Below are 21008 nucleotides of genomic sequence, written 5' to 3' on the forward strand. Positions count from 1 at the left end.
TTTAACACCATTAATAGCAGAGTAATGGTTACAACTGTTGATGAGAAATGATCTTTTTAAGAGAATGAAAAACAAAAATCATGACAACAAAGAAAAAAATAAGGATAAGAAAATAACATTATTCCTATTATGGAGATTATCACAAATCCTTTAACTTTCAGTAAACTGAAGATGAAGCATTTGCTTGGTATTTTAAATATCTGTTTGTCTTTTGATAATAAAATATTTAACACATTCTGAAAATAAGTACACCATTAGGTTATTAAAAAATTGTGGTAATTTTTTTTTTTAAATTTTTATTACAAGAAAGCACACAACTTAAGCTATTTTCAGCATAATTTTTAACACACTATGACATTTGACATAGCATCAAAGCAATTTCTGAATATCCTCTCATAAAATGATGACACAAGCAATTTAACATATAGAAAAATACAGAAAATAAAAAATTAAGGAGTATTATAAATGTTTCACAGTTGTGAAGCAAGCAACATTCAATTATTTTTGTACCACTGACTAGGAAGAAACCATTTTAAATATGGGAAAACATGAGTCACTTGACTTTAAGTCTAGGCACAGAGTATATGATCCATTTGTTTCCAGTTAATTGATTTGATGAGCATCTCTGTTCAAACAGCAATGTGCAGTATTACCAGAAGCAATAGAATACAACTCATCTATTGTTATGAATTGAACACACAATTTTTTTACAGTACACAATAAGAAACAGTATTTGTAGTTGTTACCCAAGACAAGAAACCAACAAATAACAATCCCTTTGTCCACAAAAACGGAGCAAATGATCTGGATTGATACTATTTGCTTGAAATTTTATTTTTTTGAGATATAATACACCTCCATTCCACGAACTGCTGGTTTGGTTTTGATGTATATGAGATTTCCAAGTCTCATCATCTGTGTCGATAAAACTGAAAATACTAGAATTTTTTATCTCTGCATTACATAAGAAAATTTAAAGCACTGGCATTCATATCCTTTTTGCTCATCAGAAAGCTTTTTTGGTAACCAACAAGAATGAAAGTTCTACATTTTGAGCAATCTGTGATAATTTTATACAGAATAATTGTTGAAATTTTGAGGGAAATAAGACAAAAGTGGTAAAATATCTGTTCTTACACAAATGTATTTGTATACAAGCTACACCTATAATTATTAACCGATGGCTCCTCACTCTATACCTTACCATGATGTTTTCCCATCTTTCATTAAACCATCTAATCCATTTTTACACCATTCTATCACTCATGCATTTTTAATGTAAGCTTCACTAAACTGCTAATGTTTCCCAACTGGTTTCATATTTCTTGCATTCAAAAATTGGATTATTGGCTATTTCAAACTCGGTGTGTCCTTTAATCATTCTTAAGACCTACATTTAAAATGCTTAAAATCTACAAATAAATTCATAAACAAAAGTTCTTATTTAGTAATGCCATCAGTGGCAAGCTAACAAATGAAGAGCATCCATGCATGCATGCACGCGTGACTGAAGCACTCAAGTGATCAAATTTGAAAAGTACTTCATATCTGAATAAGTGTAAGTAAATTTGAGATTAAAAACCTTTAAAGGCATTATTAACTGTCACTAAGAGATTTAATAAAATGAGCAACACTCAATACATGAGCAATTAGTTAAAATTTAAAAAAAATCACAACTACTAAAATAACATAAGGTCTACACAGGCATTACATTTACAAACAGACTATATGATCTTTACAATCTTCAACCCTTGTAGATGAGTAAATATAGATATATATGACAATCAATAGGCAGACAACAATATAAACATAGTAAACATAAAACAATATACATTCATTCAACTGACCAAAACTACATAAATCTTTCATCATATAAGTAAGTACCTGTCAGCATAAAGGGCCCGGGCCAATGAAACACGTTGTTTCTGTCCACCAGATATATTGATACCACGTTCTCCGATCTCAGTGTCATCTCCTCCAGGCAGTTCATTAATATCATTATTCAATGAACAACAGCTTATTGCTCTGTAATAACTGAAAGGAAAGAAATAACTGATATATATATATATATATATAAAAGGATGAGGTGAAATACAAGTACACATTTAAATTAATTTTCCTTTTAAAAAAAATTCTTGCAGATATACTTTAATAACTTTACTAAAACATACTATTATTCCTCAACTGGAAGCATGAACAACCAATATCCAAATCTAAAATATGATCATGGGATCCACATAACATACACATCTAAGCATTAAAGGAAATTTCCATCATAACATTTGGCAGCTGTATTTTTAATATGTTTTGCCTTATTAATAAGAAATAGCATTTGTTGTTGTTAGGCAAAACATATTTACTGATGAAATAAAAAATCACAATAAAAACATTATACTTGGTAAATATCAGATGGAAAATGATACTCCTTCAATTCATCATATCAACATTTAATAAAACACTTTTTTAGCTTTCTATACACGAAAATATTCCACAATCAGGATATCTGTATAATTAAATAGTATAATAAAATAAAAACAGTAGAAAAAGAAAATTTGATACTTCTTGTTAGTTCTGTTTCATATAAATGAAGTGATCAATTTTAACATAAAACATTTTATACATAATTCACATCTAGAAAGTACAAAATATTGTGCGTAGCAGTTGCTTGAGTGAAGATACTTCTTACTGGTAATAAAGAAAGCAGCTTATCACATTATCTCAGTCTAAACAAATTTACATGATTTTTAATACATTATAACAGTTTTCCTGATTGTTTAAAATATACTGGAAAAAATATATTCATCAAAAATTAAATTTAAAGTTTAATCCAGGTCCAAATGCAAGAACAGTATAAATTTATAAGAAAATAAGGGAAGTATAATGTGGAAATAAAATAAATGAATTTAGTGTAAGAAAATCATTTCATGTTTAATAAATGAAGACTGAATCTTCAAAACTAAGAGTATTCTGGATGATCCTCTCTATACGGCTAAAGAACTGAGGTAAAAAATCAAAAACTATATCCATAAACATATACATTTATTATCAATTAGTAAGCTACTACTTAGCTAATTTCTTTCAAGGCCACTTAAACTGTCAGTAGACATCATTAATATAAAATAGTTTGTGGTAGATGGATCTCACACCCATTTAAAGAAAACAGGCGAATGAATAAAAACAGTCGCTCTGCTACAATAAACTGAGCCACTGGCACAAAAATTTTCCTGGTAAGTATTTGTGCATCCATACCGACCTGATGCTTAGTTGTTTTCACTTTTTTCCTAATCTAAATAAAGTTTAAGTGGTAATCATTTTGTAAGTGATGAAAAGTAAAAAAATCTGTTACTAAGTGATTGACTAAACTAACAGGGATCTTTAAAATCGTATAATAGATAAACTAGTGATGACATATATACACCCTCAAAAGTTTTACAAAAGGAAAATAAAATACTTTTGCAATCTACATTAACATACAAGTTATTTGTGACGATTAAAAGTACAAAATCTTCAAAGGGATCACATTAAGATGCAGCAATGAATCATAAAGTAGTTTTATGTGCTGAAAATAATAAAAAGAGAGCTTCAGAGTGGGTATTAAGAATATGTGAGGCTGATATTTGCAGATGGCATAGGAATAGAAACTTAATTTTGTTAAGTAAAGCTGTGTTAAAATATTTCCCTGACCTTACTAATCTGAAGCTGATGAATCTGTTCTACAGTTTGTGATAGATGCTCGATCTAAAAAACTAACAGTAGCAGAAAAATTTTAATTTTTCATAAGGCAACAGATGCAGCAACAAAACTGCAATATTTTCTTTCAAGGCTAATTGGTGCAATATATTTATGAACTGGAAAGAGGTCTATCTCAGAGACATTAAATATCCACATTTTTAAAGCTTCTTTCAGATTTAAAATAAAAATTGTATACTTCTAATCTCATTATTGAACTGCCTAATAAGCATAAATATTCATTTAATCAAATAGGGAATGTACATGAATTCCCTGCAAGTTTTTATACAGTCAAAATGTGATAAAAAAATTTAATCTATAACTAAAAAAATACTGCATCACAGTTAGATTATGTATAACAAACACGGCCAGAAACCTTATTTAATACTTATGTAACACCTTATTACTGATCTAAATACTTTATTTAATACCTTTTTACCTTTACCTTACTTAATACTTATGTAGTATCTTATTTAATAGTTAATACCTAACTAATACTTATTTAAGTGTTAAATGGACTGAACACCATAAATTTATTAATGGTCATATTCAGGAATACTAGAAAAACAAAATCTTCCCAAAGAATTTAACTTTATAACATAGACAAAAATTATATATATACATATAGTGCAAATGTAAATATTGTTCAACGACCTCATTGTTCAGCATTTTATAGTTTATATCTTTATATAAGTAATTTCAATTTTTTTTTTTTTTTTGCTTGATGATATCACCACATAAGCTTGAAGCTTGCGCGTGGGATATGGAAATTTAGCATATGAAAAATGCTGTGCCTGACCGGGATTTGAACCAAGGACCTCCGGATGAAATTTAATTTAATTTCTGAAATGTAATTTGATTTTCAGTAAAGAAAAATTTGACTGAAATCACACATGCTTTTCAACTAAAGTACAATATGCATACAGATTTAAATATTTAAAAAAAAATTGCTACACTTTTAAGAAACAAACTAACACAAGCATTTAGTAATACTGAAAAATCTAACTAATACAATTGAATACAATATATTAGTCGTTCTACTTATTATCTTAACAGTTATTTAAACTAGATTTTAATCATATTGATACCATTCCAGGATGGAAAGTGTTACGTAGATATTTCATTCCAATTTTCCCTTACTTGATGATATAATTTTAAAACATAGTTCTTTTTTTCTTTTTCTTTTATATAACTGTACTTTTCATTTAAAAATAATGTGCACTATTATTTCCATTATTACAATCATGAGTCAGCGAAGAGAATTATTAAACATTTTAACAATATCCACAAATCAAAGTTAAAAAGATACGAGTCGGTTATACAAACTTATAGATTATAACTATTTAAGGGAACTAGAAAAATAATCAATAATATTAATAGGTGTTGGCATGTCAAAGTACACCTCATTTATTCAAGTACCGACACAAATCCTTCTGTTAACATAAAAATAATTTTGTCAAAATTAATAGTTATATGAGTTGAGTTGTGGATTTCGCTCTGTACGAACGCGGTTTGTGCTTCTCTGTGTTTTCTTGAGTTTGGACTGGTATTTTCGGTAAATTTTTGGACTGGACTGATAGAGATTGTTGGGATAATTATTGTAGAAATGTTTATTAGTGAATTGTGATTTTTGGATTACGGATTTATTTTTTATTTTATATTATGTGGTGTCAACCTTATTTACTCTTGTAATAAGGGCTATATTTTATAGTTTTAGTGTTTTACAAGAACTAACAGGCTGCTGAATTGTTTTTCTCAACAGAAGACTGACATTAGAAGTACTACATCATTAGCTCGCTGAGTCTTAGTAAAATTTTCTAAGTCTTAATACATGACAAACTCGGGGAATATCTCCTATTCCTTTTTCTCCTGACTCTTTCCTCTCTGACTTAACCCTTTGGAATCTCCACCAATCCCCCTTTTACCCCCTCTCCCCCAAAATCCGACCCTGGATTTGGGGGATATATTTTCCTTACCACCACCCCCCTTGCCAGCCACAAAGTATCTTGTGGGGTATTATTTAATTCAGAAGAAGGTGGACATAACGAATTTGGAGAAATTTACTTCATATTCTCTATAATATGGAAGAAAATCGAAGAAAAGCAGTGATAGCAAGGAGGGATCACAGCAATGAAAGAGGCAATGTTATGGAGGTTGTGCCCTCTCAGTCTGGCGCGAGTACGTCTGTACAGATTGCAGTTAATATGCTTACTGGGGAATCACTGGTGGAGGGACGTCCCCTGGTGGTCCAGAAACACAGGATGGAACACAGAAAATCTGCCAAGAGATTGAGACGGTATCACAGGTCTTCTACCGAAGAAGAAGATTTGCCTTATGGCCTAGAGGAGTATGTCACGAAGCTAGAGCACCTAGTGACTGACTTGGGAAGACATATGCACAAAAATGTAAAATGAGCAATTAAAGAGATAGAAGGAGAACTGTCTACTATGATTAAGGAGTTAAGGAAAGTGTATGAAAAATCTGCCCATGTGACTGACAGAAGACAGACTGCTGAGACAATTGTGATGACTGGATACCCCATTGTAGACGACCTAGATATGGGGTACCACCACAGCAACTTCTTAACTTTATAAAGAAGCCTTGGCCTAAAAAGGCTTTTCACAGTACAGTGGTCAACATACCTGACCGAAGAGGTGGCACTGCAGACACAATGGCAGTGGTGGATCTACATAAGGCGACTGCAGGGCACCTACTTGACACAGTCTGGTGGCTAGACACCCACAGGTGTCCTGGCTCCTGAGGGGTTCTGGGATGGCAGCCAGGTATGTCCTTACGGCCACCTGGAAGCCAGACTAGTGGGTGATGTTGAGGGAGAAGTGGTACTGGTGAAAAACAAATTTCACATTGCGTTAACAGATTCAGGCAACGACGGGGAACTGACACAGACACTCATCTAAGTGGTTGACAAAGTGAGGAAAAACAGCGGTGGATGCCTTGGGATGATGCAGGTCAAGATATAGAGTAAACACCACCACTTATGTGACGAAAATCCTTGAGTACAAGGATAGAAGGACCGGTGAGACATATTATTTACTTGCGCCTGCTGCTGGTGGATTCCCCACTGCATGGAAGCTCGAGGAACCTGTAGCTCTGGATCATAGAACAGAGACGCTAATCATTAAGACAACCATGACCACTTCATATGCAGATTTGCTGAGGACACACAAAACTGATGTTGCAGTACCTAGTGCTAAGGAAATTCTCTCTATCCACAAGAGTGGAAATGCCATGGTGATACAGGTTACAGAAGAAAAGGACGCGGTTGGCAACTTTAAATGGGCGGTGTCATCTGCCCTCAAAGTTGATAATGTCACATCAATAACTAAGATGGCAACATTACATATACATGATCTTGAGAAAGATATTGACTCTGAGGATGTACTCCGGGGGGCTTAGACTTATGGTAGAGCTACCCAGTATGAATGGTGCTGCCATCTCCATCAGGGAGGGCTTTGGGAAGAACAAGATTGCCACATGCCAGCTCCCTGCAGCTGCTGACATTGTGCGTAAAGGAAGAGTAAAGATAGGAATAGTATCTTGCCGGGTGGATACTATTGAGTTCTCCTTACAGTTGTTAGTTCATATTTCCAATACAGGGATCCCACTGAGGAACACCTAGTGAGATGGGATAGGATCCTTCGTATTGTAGGTAATGGTCCAACCTTATTGGTGCCGATGTTAATGTGAAGTCACTTTTCTGACACAGTGGGATCAGTGATCACGGCAGTGGCCTAATTGACAGTTTCATCGTGCAGTACATTTTTGAGGTCTTTAATGTTGCAGACCAGTTGGCCACTTACATCGGTACAATTAACAGACGAAGGGTCTTTTCAGGTATAAATATTGACATCACCATTGGTAGCGACATCCCTGGCAGGGTACTTGACTGGTCTGTGGTCGACGACTGTTCTAGCGATTATCGGTTGATACTATTTGAAACAGAGGATGAGCTGTGCGAGGCCATGAGGAACACTTTCCTGTTTACCAGGGGCACTTCCTGCATAGGAGGGTGGAAATTCTGCTCTTTGTTGGAGTCCAGACTGAAGATTTTTTCTCGAGACCTTGACAGCCTACCATTAGATGTCCTGGCAGAAAATTTCACTTCTGCGGTGGTGATGGGGCGGCTGAAGCCGCCATTTCTAGAGGCACTGGTTGAGAACGTATATCTGGTTGGTGGTCTCAGAATCTGACAGCAATGAAGAAGTCTGTGAACCGACTCAGAAGGGCTGCGCAATGAGAGGGTGATCCCGACTGGCATGCGGCGCTAACTGCAGATTACCGCAGAGCGAGGGTTAGGTACTTTTATAGCATTAGGTTCTCCAAGCATAATTCCTGGTGCTTCTTCATTCAGGAGCAAGGAAGTAGACACCCTTGGGGCGTTGTGTGTAGAGCCCTTGGACATAAGCGCAGAAAAGATGTCCTCTTGTCAGCCTTGTCAACCTGAGGGTGTGGTAATTGATAAAGACCATGTCCTTAACATTTTGCTGAATGATTTGCTCCCAGATAACACTATGGTGGGTGAGATTTCATACCACCAGCGTGTCAGATGGGAGGTCGCGATTTCCAAGACTGACTTACAATCTTCTGAGATCACTGAGGTAGAAGTGTACCAGGTGATATGTAGTATGGCATGGCACAAGGCCTTCAGATATGATTGTATCACAGTGTAGCTCCTTGTCCGAGCGCTTCCAGTAGTCCTTGGTCCTCTAACTAGAATATATAATAGGTTGCTCTTCGCCGGCCACTTTCTGGCGTGTTGGAAGCGTGGAGACTTGGTGTTATTTTTCAAAGGTGGCAACAAAGATCCTACTGTTAGATCTTCTTACCGTCCACTAACACTCTTGCCCGTGATTGGCAAAGTTAATGAGAAGGTCCTATATTTGCGTATTAATGTTAGATTGGCCACTGATCATTTGCTAATGGACAACCAGTATGATTTCCGACTAGGCAAGAGCACTGAGGATGCCATACTAAAGATGATGGATATAGCTTCTTCTAGTCCATGTAAATATGTATTAGATATTTTTCTGGACACATCCGGGGCATTTAACAACTTATGGTGGTCCTCTGCTTTGTTTCAGATGCAGTATCATAAGTGTATATGAAATGAACTAGAAGTGCTCTCAAGTTATTTCAGCCATTGGACCATTTCCCTACATGACGGCAACTCGAAGGTTTGTAAGACCTTAACTAAAGGATGCCCTCAGGGCACTGTTCTGAGTCCCCTGCTTTAGATCATAGAATTTGATTTAATGTTGCATTCAAGGTTGCCATGTGGTTGTCGTGTCATCACTTATGCTGATGATGCACTGCTACTGATTGAAAAGGATTTGCATAACGAGGTAGAATGCCGAGCTGGTCATGCTTGTGAGACACTCCAACTGTGGAGTCTCCAACATAAGATGATTTTCAGTCCAGAGAAAACCACAATGATGTTGCTTAAGGGCCGATTGGCTGCTACCCGATGAATCCGGGTTCAGATGGCTGGTCTCCCCATTCAGTACATTACAACTCAAAAATACCTGGATGTTATCCTTGATGAAAATTTTTGGTTCAATGAACATCTACAGTATATAGCAAAAACGGCCGCTGATGCTTTCTATGGAATCCATAGAATAATTCATCCCGATTGGGGGTTGAAGTACCGTACCACGCATATCCTTTACAAAGGTGTCAGCGAAGCTATTATCCTGTATGTTGTGCCTGCCTGGGCTGATCGCATGGCTTTTATGTATTGTGCAGACATTTTGTTGCAGGCCCAGCGACTCCTCTTGCTGGCTGTTATAGGCGATAGCAGAACAGTCTCACGGGAGGCAGTCTGACCAATAGATATATTATCTAATGAGCGTAAGGATAGATATCTTGGCTAAATTTCCAAGGTAAATAACCTATTGATGTCAAAACAAAAGCAGGAGATTGAAGACCGGGGCCATGTGTCTTGGTAGGTCAGATGGGACGAATCCCCACAGGTCGCTACATGCATGGTATATTTCCTATAGTGTCTAACTTAGGTCGATTAGATGGGTCTCCCCCAATTGGTATATCACACAATTTCTCTTCGGGCATGGTGCCTTTCGAGCGAGTTTGGCTAGATTTCCTTTGGTGGATTAGAGTCAATGCCCAGATTGTGGGACTGATGATACAGTAGACAATGTCCTCCACATCTGTCCCTGATACGAGATCGAACGTTCATGAGCTGTTAGGGAACTTGAGAGAATACATTCCTTTCTGAATCTCCATATTAACTGGATGATCTGCGAGGAGTGGCTAGTTTCCTTCACATCCATGCGGTATGTAGGTCTGCAGTGAGAGTTTAATCAAGGTACTCAATTGTGGTAGGATTCGGGGTGGCTAGGGTTCCGGCTTAGGCATTGGATTGGTTGGAGGTAGGCGCATTGGCATCGTGCCACGGTTATATTGGTATTGTTTGTGATTCGATTTGGGGCTCCCGCTGGCGAGGGTAGCTGCACTGCCAGGGTATGGTAGCCCGTGCAACCAGGAGCGTGGCTTCCCTCCACTGGTGGCAGTCCTGAACATGAATTGGTAATGCCACATGAGACACCATGATGGGACCAGGTGGAGGTGCAGGGTTTGTCCCTGGTTCCTGCGCGGACCAGAATGAAGTTGCATTCCCATTGTTAGGTGACCTCAATTGGTTGACTTATTGGGTGTAGGTCTGAATATCTATGTTCCATAAAACATAATTCTATTGGTATGAGTGTAGCACAGATTTAACTTTAAACTCGTTCATTTTCTGAGGCATTCACAGTCATGAATGGTGTTGTAAAATCTTTACTAGATGCAGGGTTTGTGCTTCCGCGGTTTCGGTCAGTTAGTTTGAGGGAATCATGTTAGGTTGGATGTGAAGATGTCTGTTTGAAGCCTATGTGAAGGCAAAATTTGATATGTATTTTACTAATGCAAGTGTCTGCCAAGACATTTACATAGATGGCATCCCAACCGAGGCCTGGCTGATGACTGTGAGATGTAATCAGTAAGAGGGTCTAAAGATGACCTCTGGTAAAACCCCTCAGGACTTGGAACGAAGGGGGTGGTGTGGCGACCAGTAATGTCACAAGGTGGGTGTCTTCCCCCTACGGGGTTGTGATGAGGTCCCCTTAAAATGCTATAGGTGCTTTGAACTGGTGCACCTCGCCAGAAAATTTCAGTGGTATAAACAGGGAAAACACCTGTTTTAACTGTGGTGAATAAGGCCACTGGACTGCTGAGTGTGAGAAGAGATCTAGGTGTTGACATGTAAGACTTGAGGGGCACCATACTGGCGCCGCTGCGTGCACCAAGGGTCTTGCAACTACAAGGAGTAATGCAAATTGGGGGAGATCTTTGACTACTCAGAAATGAATCTGGTCCAATTAAATTTAAATTACTCGGTACCTTACCCAAGACATTTTGACATGAAGTTTATCGAAGATGAGTGCTGATATAGCACTCATCTCCAAACCATATCTGACCCAGGATGGTGCGGATTGAGTGCAGTCGGTGGATGGCAGATTGACCATATGGGTGCGCTCACCGTTACTGATACCCAAGCCTTAAAGTGAGTATGATTTTGCCAGGGCCAAGATTGCTGGAATCTACGTATATAGCTGCTATGTGTCACCTAATGTAAACACTGAATGGTTTAAGGATATATTAGCTGTATTTGTTGGAGACAACTACGCAACAACCCACACTGATTGCAGGCAATTTTAATTCATGGTTGACATCATGGGGCTCCACCATAATGGATGCAAGGGGAAGATTGTTGACTGAGATGGCTGTTTCCCTGGACTTAGTATGTATTAACAAGGGTAACACCTTTAGCTTATGGAGAGGCACTTTTGGATTGACCATTGATGTTACTTTTGCCACTCCCAACCTTGCAGCGAGGCTAAGTGACTGGCGGCTATCGAAGGATTTTACCAGAAGTGACCACCAGGCAATATGTATTACCGTGGAGGACAACAGACTGTGTGTACCTGGTCAGACCCTGACACATGGCTGGAGCATGAGAAGAATTGATCCACATGAATTCACTAAGAGGCTTAACTTCCATAAAGTCACTGAGGTTACCTCTGCGGAAGAGAAAGATCGCCATTTGGTGGAGGCCTTCAACGATCTCCTCCACCGAATGCACTCCAGGAGGGGCCAGGCTTCGCTTTTATTGGTGGACTGAGACGATTGTGGAAATGCGGAAACAATGTCTGAGGACCAGACGGGAGACTCAGAGAGTGTACTATAACTCTGCTACAGTTACTAGCTAATAGGTACAAGTGTCGGAGGGAACTCCAAAAACTTATGAAGGAATCAAAAAGAGCCTGTTGGCGAGACTATTACAGGAGGTAGAGAATGACCCGTGGGAAAGACCTTTTCTTTCTTTTTCCTGTTTAGTCTCCGGTAATTACCTTTCAGATAATACTTCGGAGGATGATATGTATGAATATAAATGAACTGTAGTCTGGTACAATTTCAGTTCCACCATTACTGAGATGTGTGGTTAATTGAAACCCAGCCACCAAAGAACACCAGTATGCATGATCTAGTATTCAAATCTGTGTAAAAATAACTGACTTTACTAGACTTGAACGCTGGAACTCTTGATTTCCAAATTAGCTGATTTGGGAAGACGCATTCACCACCAGACCAACCAGGAAGGTAACACCAGAAGACCTAGCGAGCACAGAGGAGGAGGCTTTTGTCTAGCGTCATGCTAGAGGAGTGCGTCATGCACTCCTTACTATTGTATGGGGCGGAGATTTGGGCAAGTACGTTAAGATATGGCAGATACAAGGGAAGGTTAGACTCTCTATATCAGAAGTGTTGCCTGTGGATATTGTCTGCCTATTGGACAATATCTCGCAAGGCAGTGGAGGTTCTGACTGGGGCAATGACTTACTTACTGATTGCTCTCAGAGTGAAACAGGCAGAAAGTAGGAGGTTACCACTCCAAGAGAAAAAGGAACAACTTAAGGCTTTTACCAGGGAACTTATGTGCATATGGCAGGAATGGTGGAACACAGGCCAGAAGGGCCGGTGGACCCGCCATCTGATTGGGGACAATCCCCCCCCATAATTAAACTACATACTGCAGACGAGTCTTGTAAGGGAAGGAGACATCAAAGGGTGCTGGGTCAGACAGGCCTGTGGCCAAGTGCCTGAATGTCTGGAGGTCGCCTTGGTGTGACGAGGCTGTGGGCACTCTGTTCCGGGTGTCTGATAATAGTATCACTCCTACAGAAGACAGCTGCCACTTGTTAACCCAAGTATGTGTTCTTGGGTTTTCTTTATGTGATGTGTTCTTGAGTTTTGTTGGTGTGATTTGGTTACTCCTTGGGTGTTGGTGTTTGATGATTGTGTGAGTTTTGTTGCATGAGTGTGTTTGTTTGGACATTCCAGGGTGATTGCAGTGACTGATTGTGTGTGTGGTCATTTCCCCCTTCCTAAAGTAATGCTGCAAAGCAGTTTTCCAGGAGGGGTGGATAGCCATGCGTAGGTTTAGTCGGTAGTGTGCAGGAACGCAAACACACTTAATAATATCTTGCAGAACCTGTTAGGAAGTCTGACACTGCCTAGGCGCTCGTAAATGGGGTTCCTCCACCTCTATAAAAAATATTGAAAGATAAAGAATAAAATTATTAGTTATGTATAAATGGAAACAAACTGATACACAGATTTCTCAAAAGTACCCCAGAAATACTTAATATTTCTAATTATATTTCAATAGGAAATAAAGAAATAATCACTAATTGAAAGAATTAGAAAATATGCATAATCTATGAAAAAACAATGCTATTACTAATTGTAACAGTAATGTTTTCATTAACTTTATCTTAAAGAAAACCTGATAGTGGATCGCTTACAATTTATCTTTTGTTCAGGAAACTTTCAAAACCATAAAAAACAAGGTTTTCAATAAAATCTAACAAAAGTTGAAAATGTAATAAAAAATAATTGGAGAAACTTATTACACTTAAAAGTGTAATAATTAAATATATTTTGATTGATAAAAACAAAGTACGTTTCCAAATTACAAAACAGAACAATAGAACCAATAGAATGTAGGACTTTGCAGTCTCTTATTTTTATCAGCAAACAACACTTTAGGCAGCATGTTTGCTCTCATTAAACAAAACTTTTTTAAAAGCGTTCTGAAATATAAATGTTTTAGTATTTTCTTAAAGAGCAAACATTTTTGTTTTCAGGAATTTAAAAAAACATAATCTAAAACCAACAAACAGCCTGATTAGAAGAAAAGAAAAAAGTACTTTAATAAATTAGAACTAATAAAATATACTTTTTTTTATCAAATGGCTCTCCAAACAGAACATTATCCTTTAGTGTAGAATTTAAGATCCAAGCCTGCTGACTGACAAAAGCGCAGGAACCTTGACGATAAACATTGCCTGATATGACTTTCAACTGGCCAAGACATGCTTGAAGAAGTGACGTTTTCCCTGAACCGACTTGTCCACAGATTCCTACCAGTGATCCCTGAAATATCAATGTAACATTTGATTTATAATTAAATTTATGCTACAACAGGATTTCTACAACTTACTAAAACAAAAAAAATTTCTTGATTAAAACAAATTATATTTTGTAGCAGTAGCTGCTGCTACAACTACAAAATTATATATATACAAGATACTATAAACATGCATTCATAAAGTATGGCACCCTAAAATAACTCTCCATTGCGTAACAGGTAAATATTCCTACCTCTGAGAGAGATTTTTTTTTTTGGTACATCACACATCCCAAGCACTCAGAGCGTCTTCACTCAAGAGGGGGCAACTCAAAAATCTTACATGGAAAGGGAAGGATTGTGAAACAATTTTAAAGGGTGTTGAAAAACAAACATTTTGGCATAAAAAATTTCAAATTAAGAAATCCATAATCAAAATGGTGGCCATTTAAGTATATTATAAACAGTAAATATAGTTTATTATGACCTCCACAGGACCGACGATGTTAGGTCATTATAGTCACAATAACAGATATTTAGGTAGCTTGGTGGTAACTAATTTAATATGCCATCTACATGGGTATTGTAATACAGTAGTAGTAATAATTTATTTCCGCAAAGATATTATTAAAAAAAAAAAACTAAGCAATAATACATACAAATACGGTAGAGTAAAACAAGATACAGAAAAATTGTAAGAATTACTTTTTCTGCAAAAAGTCAGTTATTTTTCTCTGTTTCGAACATTTTGTGTTGTAATAAAGATTTTGAAGGTTCTTTTCTAAATCAAAACAAACATTCTTTGTTTTTCATTAGAAACTTTTAAGCTAAGAAACCAGCAAACGATTTTCATTGCTGCTAAAACTTCTGGAAAATTTGGCAGTTGATATCTTCATTTTTGTCACTATTGTTACCATCGTTGCCATTACCTATGTCCCCATCTATTTCTACTAGTACTGAAGCCACTACATCATCATCTGTTACAGTTTCATATATTTCTAAATCTTTGCCAACCTCTTGATAATCTTCAAACAATGTATTTGACAACGACTGGTTTTACAGAGTTATGTCCTATTCCACTAAAGATTCTTCTTCACTTGCAATATCACTAACTTCACCAGCCTGTGGTCAGAAATAGTTATTTATATTTTGTTTTTTGATCCTGAATATTTGTAAAATTAGGTGTTTTTTTTTTAGTAAACTTTTACAGAGTAAACAATTATGATGACTTAAACTTGAACAATTAGCTGAGTTCCAGTTACTAGGACATCTTATAAAATTATAATTGAGACTGTTGCTCTTGTTAACACATAAAAAAGAACAAAATGCTTTCAAAATTAAGACAATCAATGAAAATTATTAATAAAAATATTGGTTATTGTAAGTGGCTATGTAACTCTACACACTAACAAAGACTAGCAACAGGATTACTGTATTTATTTGTTACAATGAAATCCTTACAATACCACACATGAAATGAATACTAACAAAAAACCTTTTCACTACTATAAAGTATTAAAATAAATTCAATAGGAAAAAATCAAAATACTGTGTTAATACAATCAATTTCATTTAACTAAATTTTATGCAGAATGAAAAAAGCTTCAAATATAAACAGCTAAACATCCACGGCCAAAAATAAATTGTTCCAGTGTACTTAATCTGAATCCCTCCTTATACCTTAAAATTTAAAATAAGTAAAAATTATAAACAATAATGTTACATTACCTTGGTAGCATTGAAATCTATGCTGTAAAGAATAGGACCATCCAAATTATTTTTCAGTTTTATCTTTTCCTCTCCTTCTTGGCAACCATTAATATTTTCTATATCAAGTTTATCCCTAATAAAATTGAGCTTCATTATTATACAACAATACACCCTTGGATTTGCAATGCATAAAAAAAAAATACAAACATAATATTTTCAACTAACTAATTAATTAAGAAATCTTACTTATAAATACTGCAATAAATAACTACAGCTGGTTTTTTTCAAAAACAAATAAATCAGTGTTTTATAATTCACCAATAGTACCAGTAGCCAACATTCTACAAATTTTATCAGAAGATAAAAGTAAAATTATTTTATCAGAAAACACATTATTAAAATTCATTTAGAATAGTGATGATTAAGAAAAGATGTGACAATTTAACATTCTTTGACTGATTTACAAGGTTTGTAAATAAAGTAACGAGACTGGTTTAGAAAAACTTTTTATTTATAATCCAATTATATATAGACTCTATTACCTATAAAATAGTTTTCCTTAGAAGCCATGTAATGCTTCAAATGGTTTTTCCACTCTTCATAGCAGTATTGAAACTCAGAAACCAGAATATCCTTCAAATGGTCGGTACATTTATTTCTGTTTTTTACTATTCCAAAATGGGTGTCCTTTGAGGTGTTTTTTTAAAGTCAGGAACAGGAAAAGGTCATAGGAACTGTTGAATAAGGTGGTTGAGGAACTACAGGAATGTTTTTCTTTGCAGTGTGACAAGGTGCACTGTCATGATGCAGCATCCAGTTGTCTTTGATGGTTGGTCTAACGCAGGCAACTCTTTTCCACAGTTCTTTTCAAGAAAAGAAAAATTCTTATTGAAAATTCTTTTCAAGAATTTTTCAATAAATATATTGATTTACAGTCTGTCCTGCAGGCAAAAACTCCTTATGGACAATGCCATTACTATCAAAGAAACAAATTAGCATGGTTTAGATTTTTGATTTGCTCTTTTTTGCTTTTTTGGGACATGGTGAGTTTGAAGTGTGCCACTCCTTGCTCTGGCATTTTGTTTCTGGGTCATACTCAAGTATCTAAGATCCCTCACCAGTAATAACATTTTTTTTAGAAAATCAGCATCAGTTTCAATTCACTCTAGAAGATCACGGTACACTTCTACCCTGTTGATTTCTGTTCAACAGTGAGGTTTTTTGGGACCAATTTTGAACAAACTTTTTTCATGTCCAATTCATTTGTCAAAATTTGATGGACTGTAGGATGGTTCAAATTCAACTGTTCAGCAATCATTCTGACAGTTAATCGCTGGTCGTACCATATCAAGTCTTTGATTTGCTCAACTTTGTTGTTACTTTTTGACGTTAACGATCTTCCAGAGTGTGAATCATCCGCAACTGATTCCCGGCCATCTGAAAATACTTTAACCCACCTAAAACCTTGGGATCATGACAATATCATCTCCATACACCCTTTTCAATTTTGAAAAAGTTTCAGTAGCATTCTCACAGAGTTTAACGCAAAACTTGATTACCCAATGTTGCTCATAATTAGTATCACTTGTTTTTATAATGCACAACAAAAACTCATTTCAGAAAAGTTTGTTCTCTCACGTGGCAACAATAGACTAAAAATATTAATACCTAATATAAATCAGCCGTTCATATAGTCATATGTTTACTAGTAACTTTGCAGTGTTGCCACTTTAGCTGCCAAAAAAAAACTAATCTCATTACTTTATTTACAGACCTTGTATATCATATTCTGAAAATCTTCTAATATACGATGAACAAGACAAGTTTTTAAAGAAAGGTTTGTTTTGAATTTACCACTTATGTGTGCAATGTAAACAGATGGTGCTTAGTTATTTCTCAGTTATTTCAATCAATAGTCAACTGTTAGCAACAATAGTTTAGTCATTTTGCAGTTAGTTGTTTATATTCAAACATTTATAATGAGTGCTATAATTTGTGATCTGTCAAATGTGAAGTATTAGGATTAATCCAATTTTTGATAGCAAAAGACAATTCTGCAGCTGAAATTCACAGGAAGATTTCTGATGTTAATGGCCACTTACAAGATAATAAAGTAAAACGGTGTTCATTTCAAGATGGGCAAACAAATATTCATGATGAAGAATGTAGTGGCTGTCAGTAGCAACAGATGATTTGATTGAAAAAGTTCATGAAAAAATTCAAGAAAACCAACTCATCACTGTGTCACAATTGTTTTTGATGTTTCACGATCTTTGATTTATAAGGTTTTGACTGAAAAATTGGGCTATAAGAAATTGTGTGCAAGATGGGTTCTGAAGATTTTAACAGACATAAACAATGAAAAATATGCTGCGGCAACACATGGATTTTTGCAATGCTATGAAAATGAAGAAGAAGAATTATTTAATCACATTGTTACTGAAGATGAAACCTGGATTTCTTATTCTAAGAATGTCAAGACAAAGCAGGAGTCAATGCAATAAAACTATTCATCATTTCCTAAATGAATAAATTCTAACAAGAATGTTTGATAAAGAAGCTTTCGGTTACTGTTTTATGGGACAAAAAGGGTGTCTTGCTTGTCAAATTTAATGATCACAGAACTACTCTGCATAATGATACATACTGCAAAACATTAAAAAATCTTAGAAGAACTATAAAAAACAAACAATATGGGGTGCTACCCCACAGAATTTTGTTTCTGCATGGCAATGCCTGGCTTCTCACGGTAGATCAAACAATAAGGCAATTGGAAAATCTTCAATCTTCTACCCCATAGCCCTGACTAAGCTCACAGAAATTATTTTCTTTTTCTTCATCTTAAACAGTGACGCATCACAAAGGTTTGACAATGACAACAAATTGAAAACTGGCATTACTACTTGATTTGTTACTGGTGGTGAAATTTCTTGCAGATGGTGAAGAAGAAGCTAGTGAAACACTGTGAAAAGTTTGTTGACGTTGAAGGCAGCTAAGTAGAAATGTAGTTTTAATAACTTATTTAATAAAACTTTACTCGTACTTTTCAGTTTTGTTTTAATTTCAAAACTCCTTAATTTAAAACACCCTCATAGTTTTCTTAATTCAGGGTCTGTAGACAGCTGCACTTCTTTTTCATCTAACAAACACACCAGTAGCTTGTTACATTTGCAGATCACCAGTCCAAGATTGGTCATTAACAGACCCACAACAAAACAACAGAAAAGTAAACGGAACCAATCGATTAAAATATAACTAGTTCAACTGAGACGTGAACTACCAACCTCCCTCAAGTAAGGCTAGCCTTTAGCCACCTATTCCACTCTGATCCACACAAACATACATTTTAACAAGTTAAAAGAAAAAAAACTTTTTAATATGAATATGTTAGTTTCACTTACTTTACTTTTTTTTTTTGAGTTTTTTTCGCTTTGCTTTTTATTTCTTCAGGTAGAGGTAAGCCATAAGTAAAAGATCCATTAGAAATACATACTGCTTGGGTGCGATCTACTGGATATCTGACATAATGACTTATTTCATTCAGTAAAAGAACTTTCTAAAGTAAAAATAAAAATAAAACATCCAGTTATACACACTTAGTCATAATTATGCATACACACATACACACACTTAAAGTAGAAAATTTCTCTGTAAAAATTTTTTTTTTATACTTTTCAGCATTAAAGTAGCATAAAGTGAATACTGTCACAGATTTTTTATATAAAAAGAAATAAATAAACTCTAAAAGTAAAATAAAACCTAAATAATAAACTCTTTAATGTAAACTACAGAACAGCAACAAAAAATAGTTTTATATATATATATATATCTTTTAATTACAGTAGCTTACTTTCTGATAAAAACGACAATACTTTTTATACATTTACAAATGTACAAATTTACACATTTATCTGTTACACACTAGTTTTAGTAACTACTTTATTCGTTAACTAATACTTTTATTTATTGTAATCTTCAAATAAATATTCAAGCATTATCAGCAATGGTAACATGCTAGTTTGGATGTAATTCCAGAAGTAATACTACTGCACACTAATGCAATCTGCATTAGAAGTGAAATATTTACTTTTAAAAATAAACTTTAACTTACATTTTTTTTATTTTACCATACAGAATGAAAATTTAATATTATTCAATATTATTTATTGAAAATAAATAATAATTTATTTTGCTTAATGAACTATACTGTTTTCTATATCAAATTATGAAAATTTCTACATGTAAGTCGAGCTTCATTTTAAAATGAGCTTTTAGAGCATTATAGAGATACCATACATTTGAGTTTAAATTATAACAAAGATTTTACTGATAAATACACTACTTATCCCTCATTTAAGGAATGTGACAGCAACAGCATCTAGATGGATGTACAATCCATCTCTAAACACATACAACCTCACTCCTGAGAGCATATTCTCATATAATAGTAATAGTTAAGGTCATTCCACAGTAGACAAACAAACATTCTGATATTGGTGAAACCTTGAATTTATTTTAAGGTTGCCTTTGTCCATGTTCATTTATAATCTTTAATCTACTGGCCTACTTATAATCTTACTAGCCACTTATAATCTAGATCTGACTGGCCTTTACTGTACAGCTTCATGAACCAATATAGATTTTTGTCGTTACATTTTATTCATGTTCTTTTACAGTTTTTAAATAATAATTTAATATCATTATTATTACACTTTATATAAACTAATCTGGAAAATTTACAGGATTTTAATGTTAGGTTCAATATGGTTTTTATTAACAACTGCTATATTAATTATATTTTTGGTTCCAAAATCTCGACTTACATGACAGAAACTATATTAATTTGATAGATAAATGAATACATTTTGATTATTGTAACTAAAAAAAATTATTATCAACAATAGTGATAACAAGGAGTTTAATTAGTAATTAATAAAGCTTTGATAAAAATTAAAAACAACACAAATTTCCTTAGAAATCTTTAAATGTCAAATACTTTTAAACAGTCCTAAAGGTTACTACTAAATATAATCTCACCTCACTTAACACATAGTACACAAATAAGCATTATTTGAATCTGAAT

The 21008-nt window shown here is 35.0% G+C and overlaps 1 protein-coding gene across 13 annotated transcripts in view; it reads right to left on the bottom strand.

Annotated features, from left to right (window-relative positions):
* Positions 1-21008, bottom strand: part of LOC142326451 (ATP-binding cassette sub-family C member 5-like) — a 256658-nt gene that overhangs the window by 73921 nt on the left and 161729 nt on the right. For all 13 annotated transcript variants that reach the window (XM_075369001.1, XM_075369080.1, XM_075369052.1 and 10 more), the window contains 4 exons: positions 19327-19481; positions 15944-16058; positions 14045-14241; positions 1885-2034 (listed from right to left, as the gene is read on the bottom strand). In XM_075369001.1, coding sequence (XP_075225116.1) covers positions 1885-2034; positions 14045-14241; positions 15944-16058; positions 19327-19481 — 617 coding nt within the window. The remainder of the gene's footprint in view (positions 1-1884; positions 2035-14044; positions 14242-15943; positions 16059-19326; positions 19482-21008) is intronic.

Source organism: Lycorma delicatula, chromosome 1, assembly GCF_047948215.1.
Source record: "Lycorma delicatula isolate Av1 chromosome 1, ASM4794821v1, whole genome shotgun sequence".
NCBI classification, from domain to species: domain Eukaryota; kingdom Metazoa; phylum Arthropoda; class Insecta; order Hemiptera; family Fulgoridae; genus Lycorma; species Lycorma delicatula.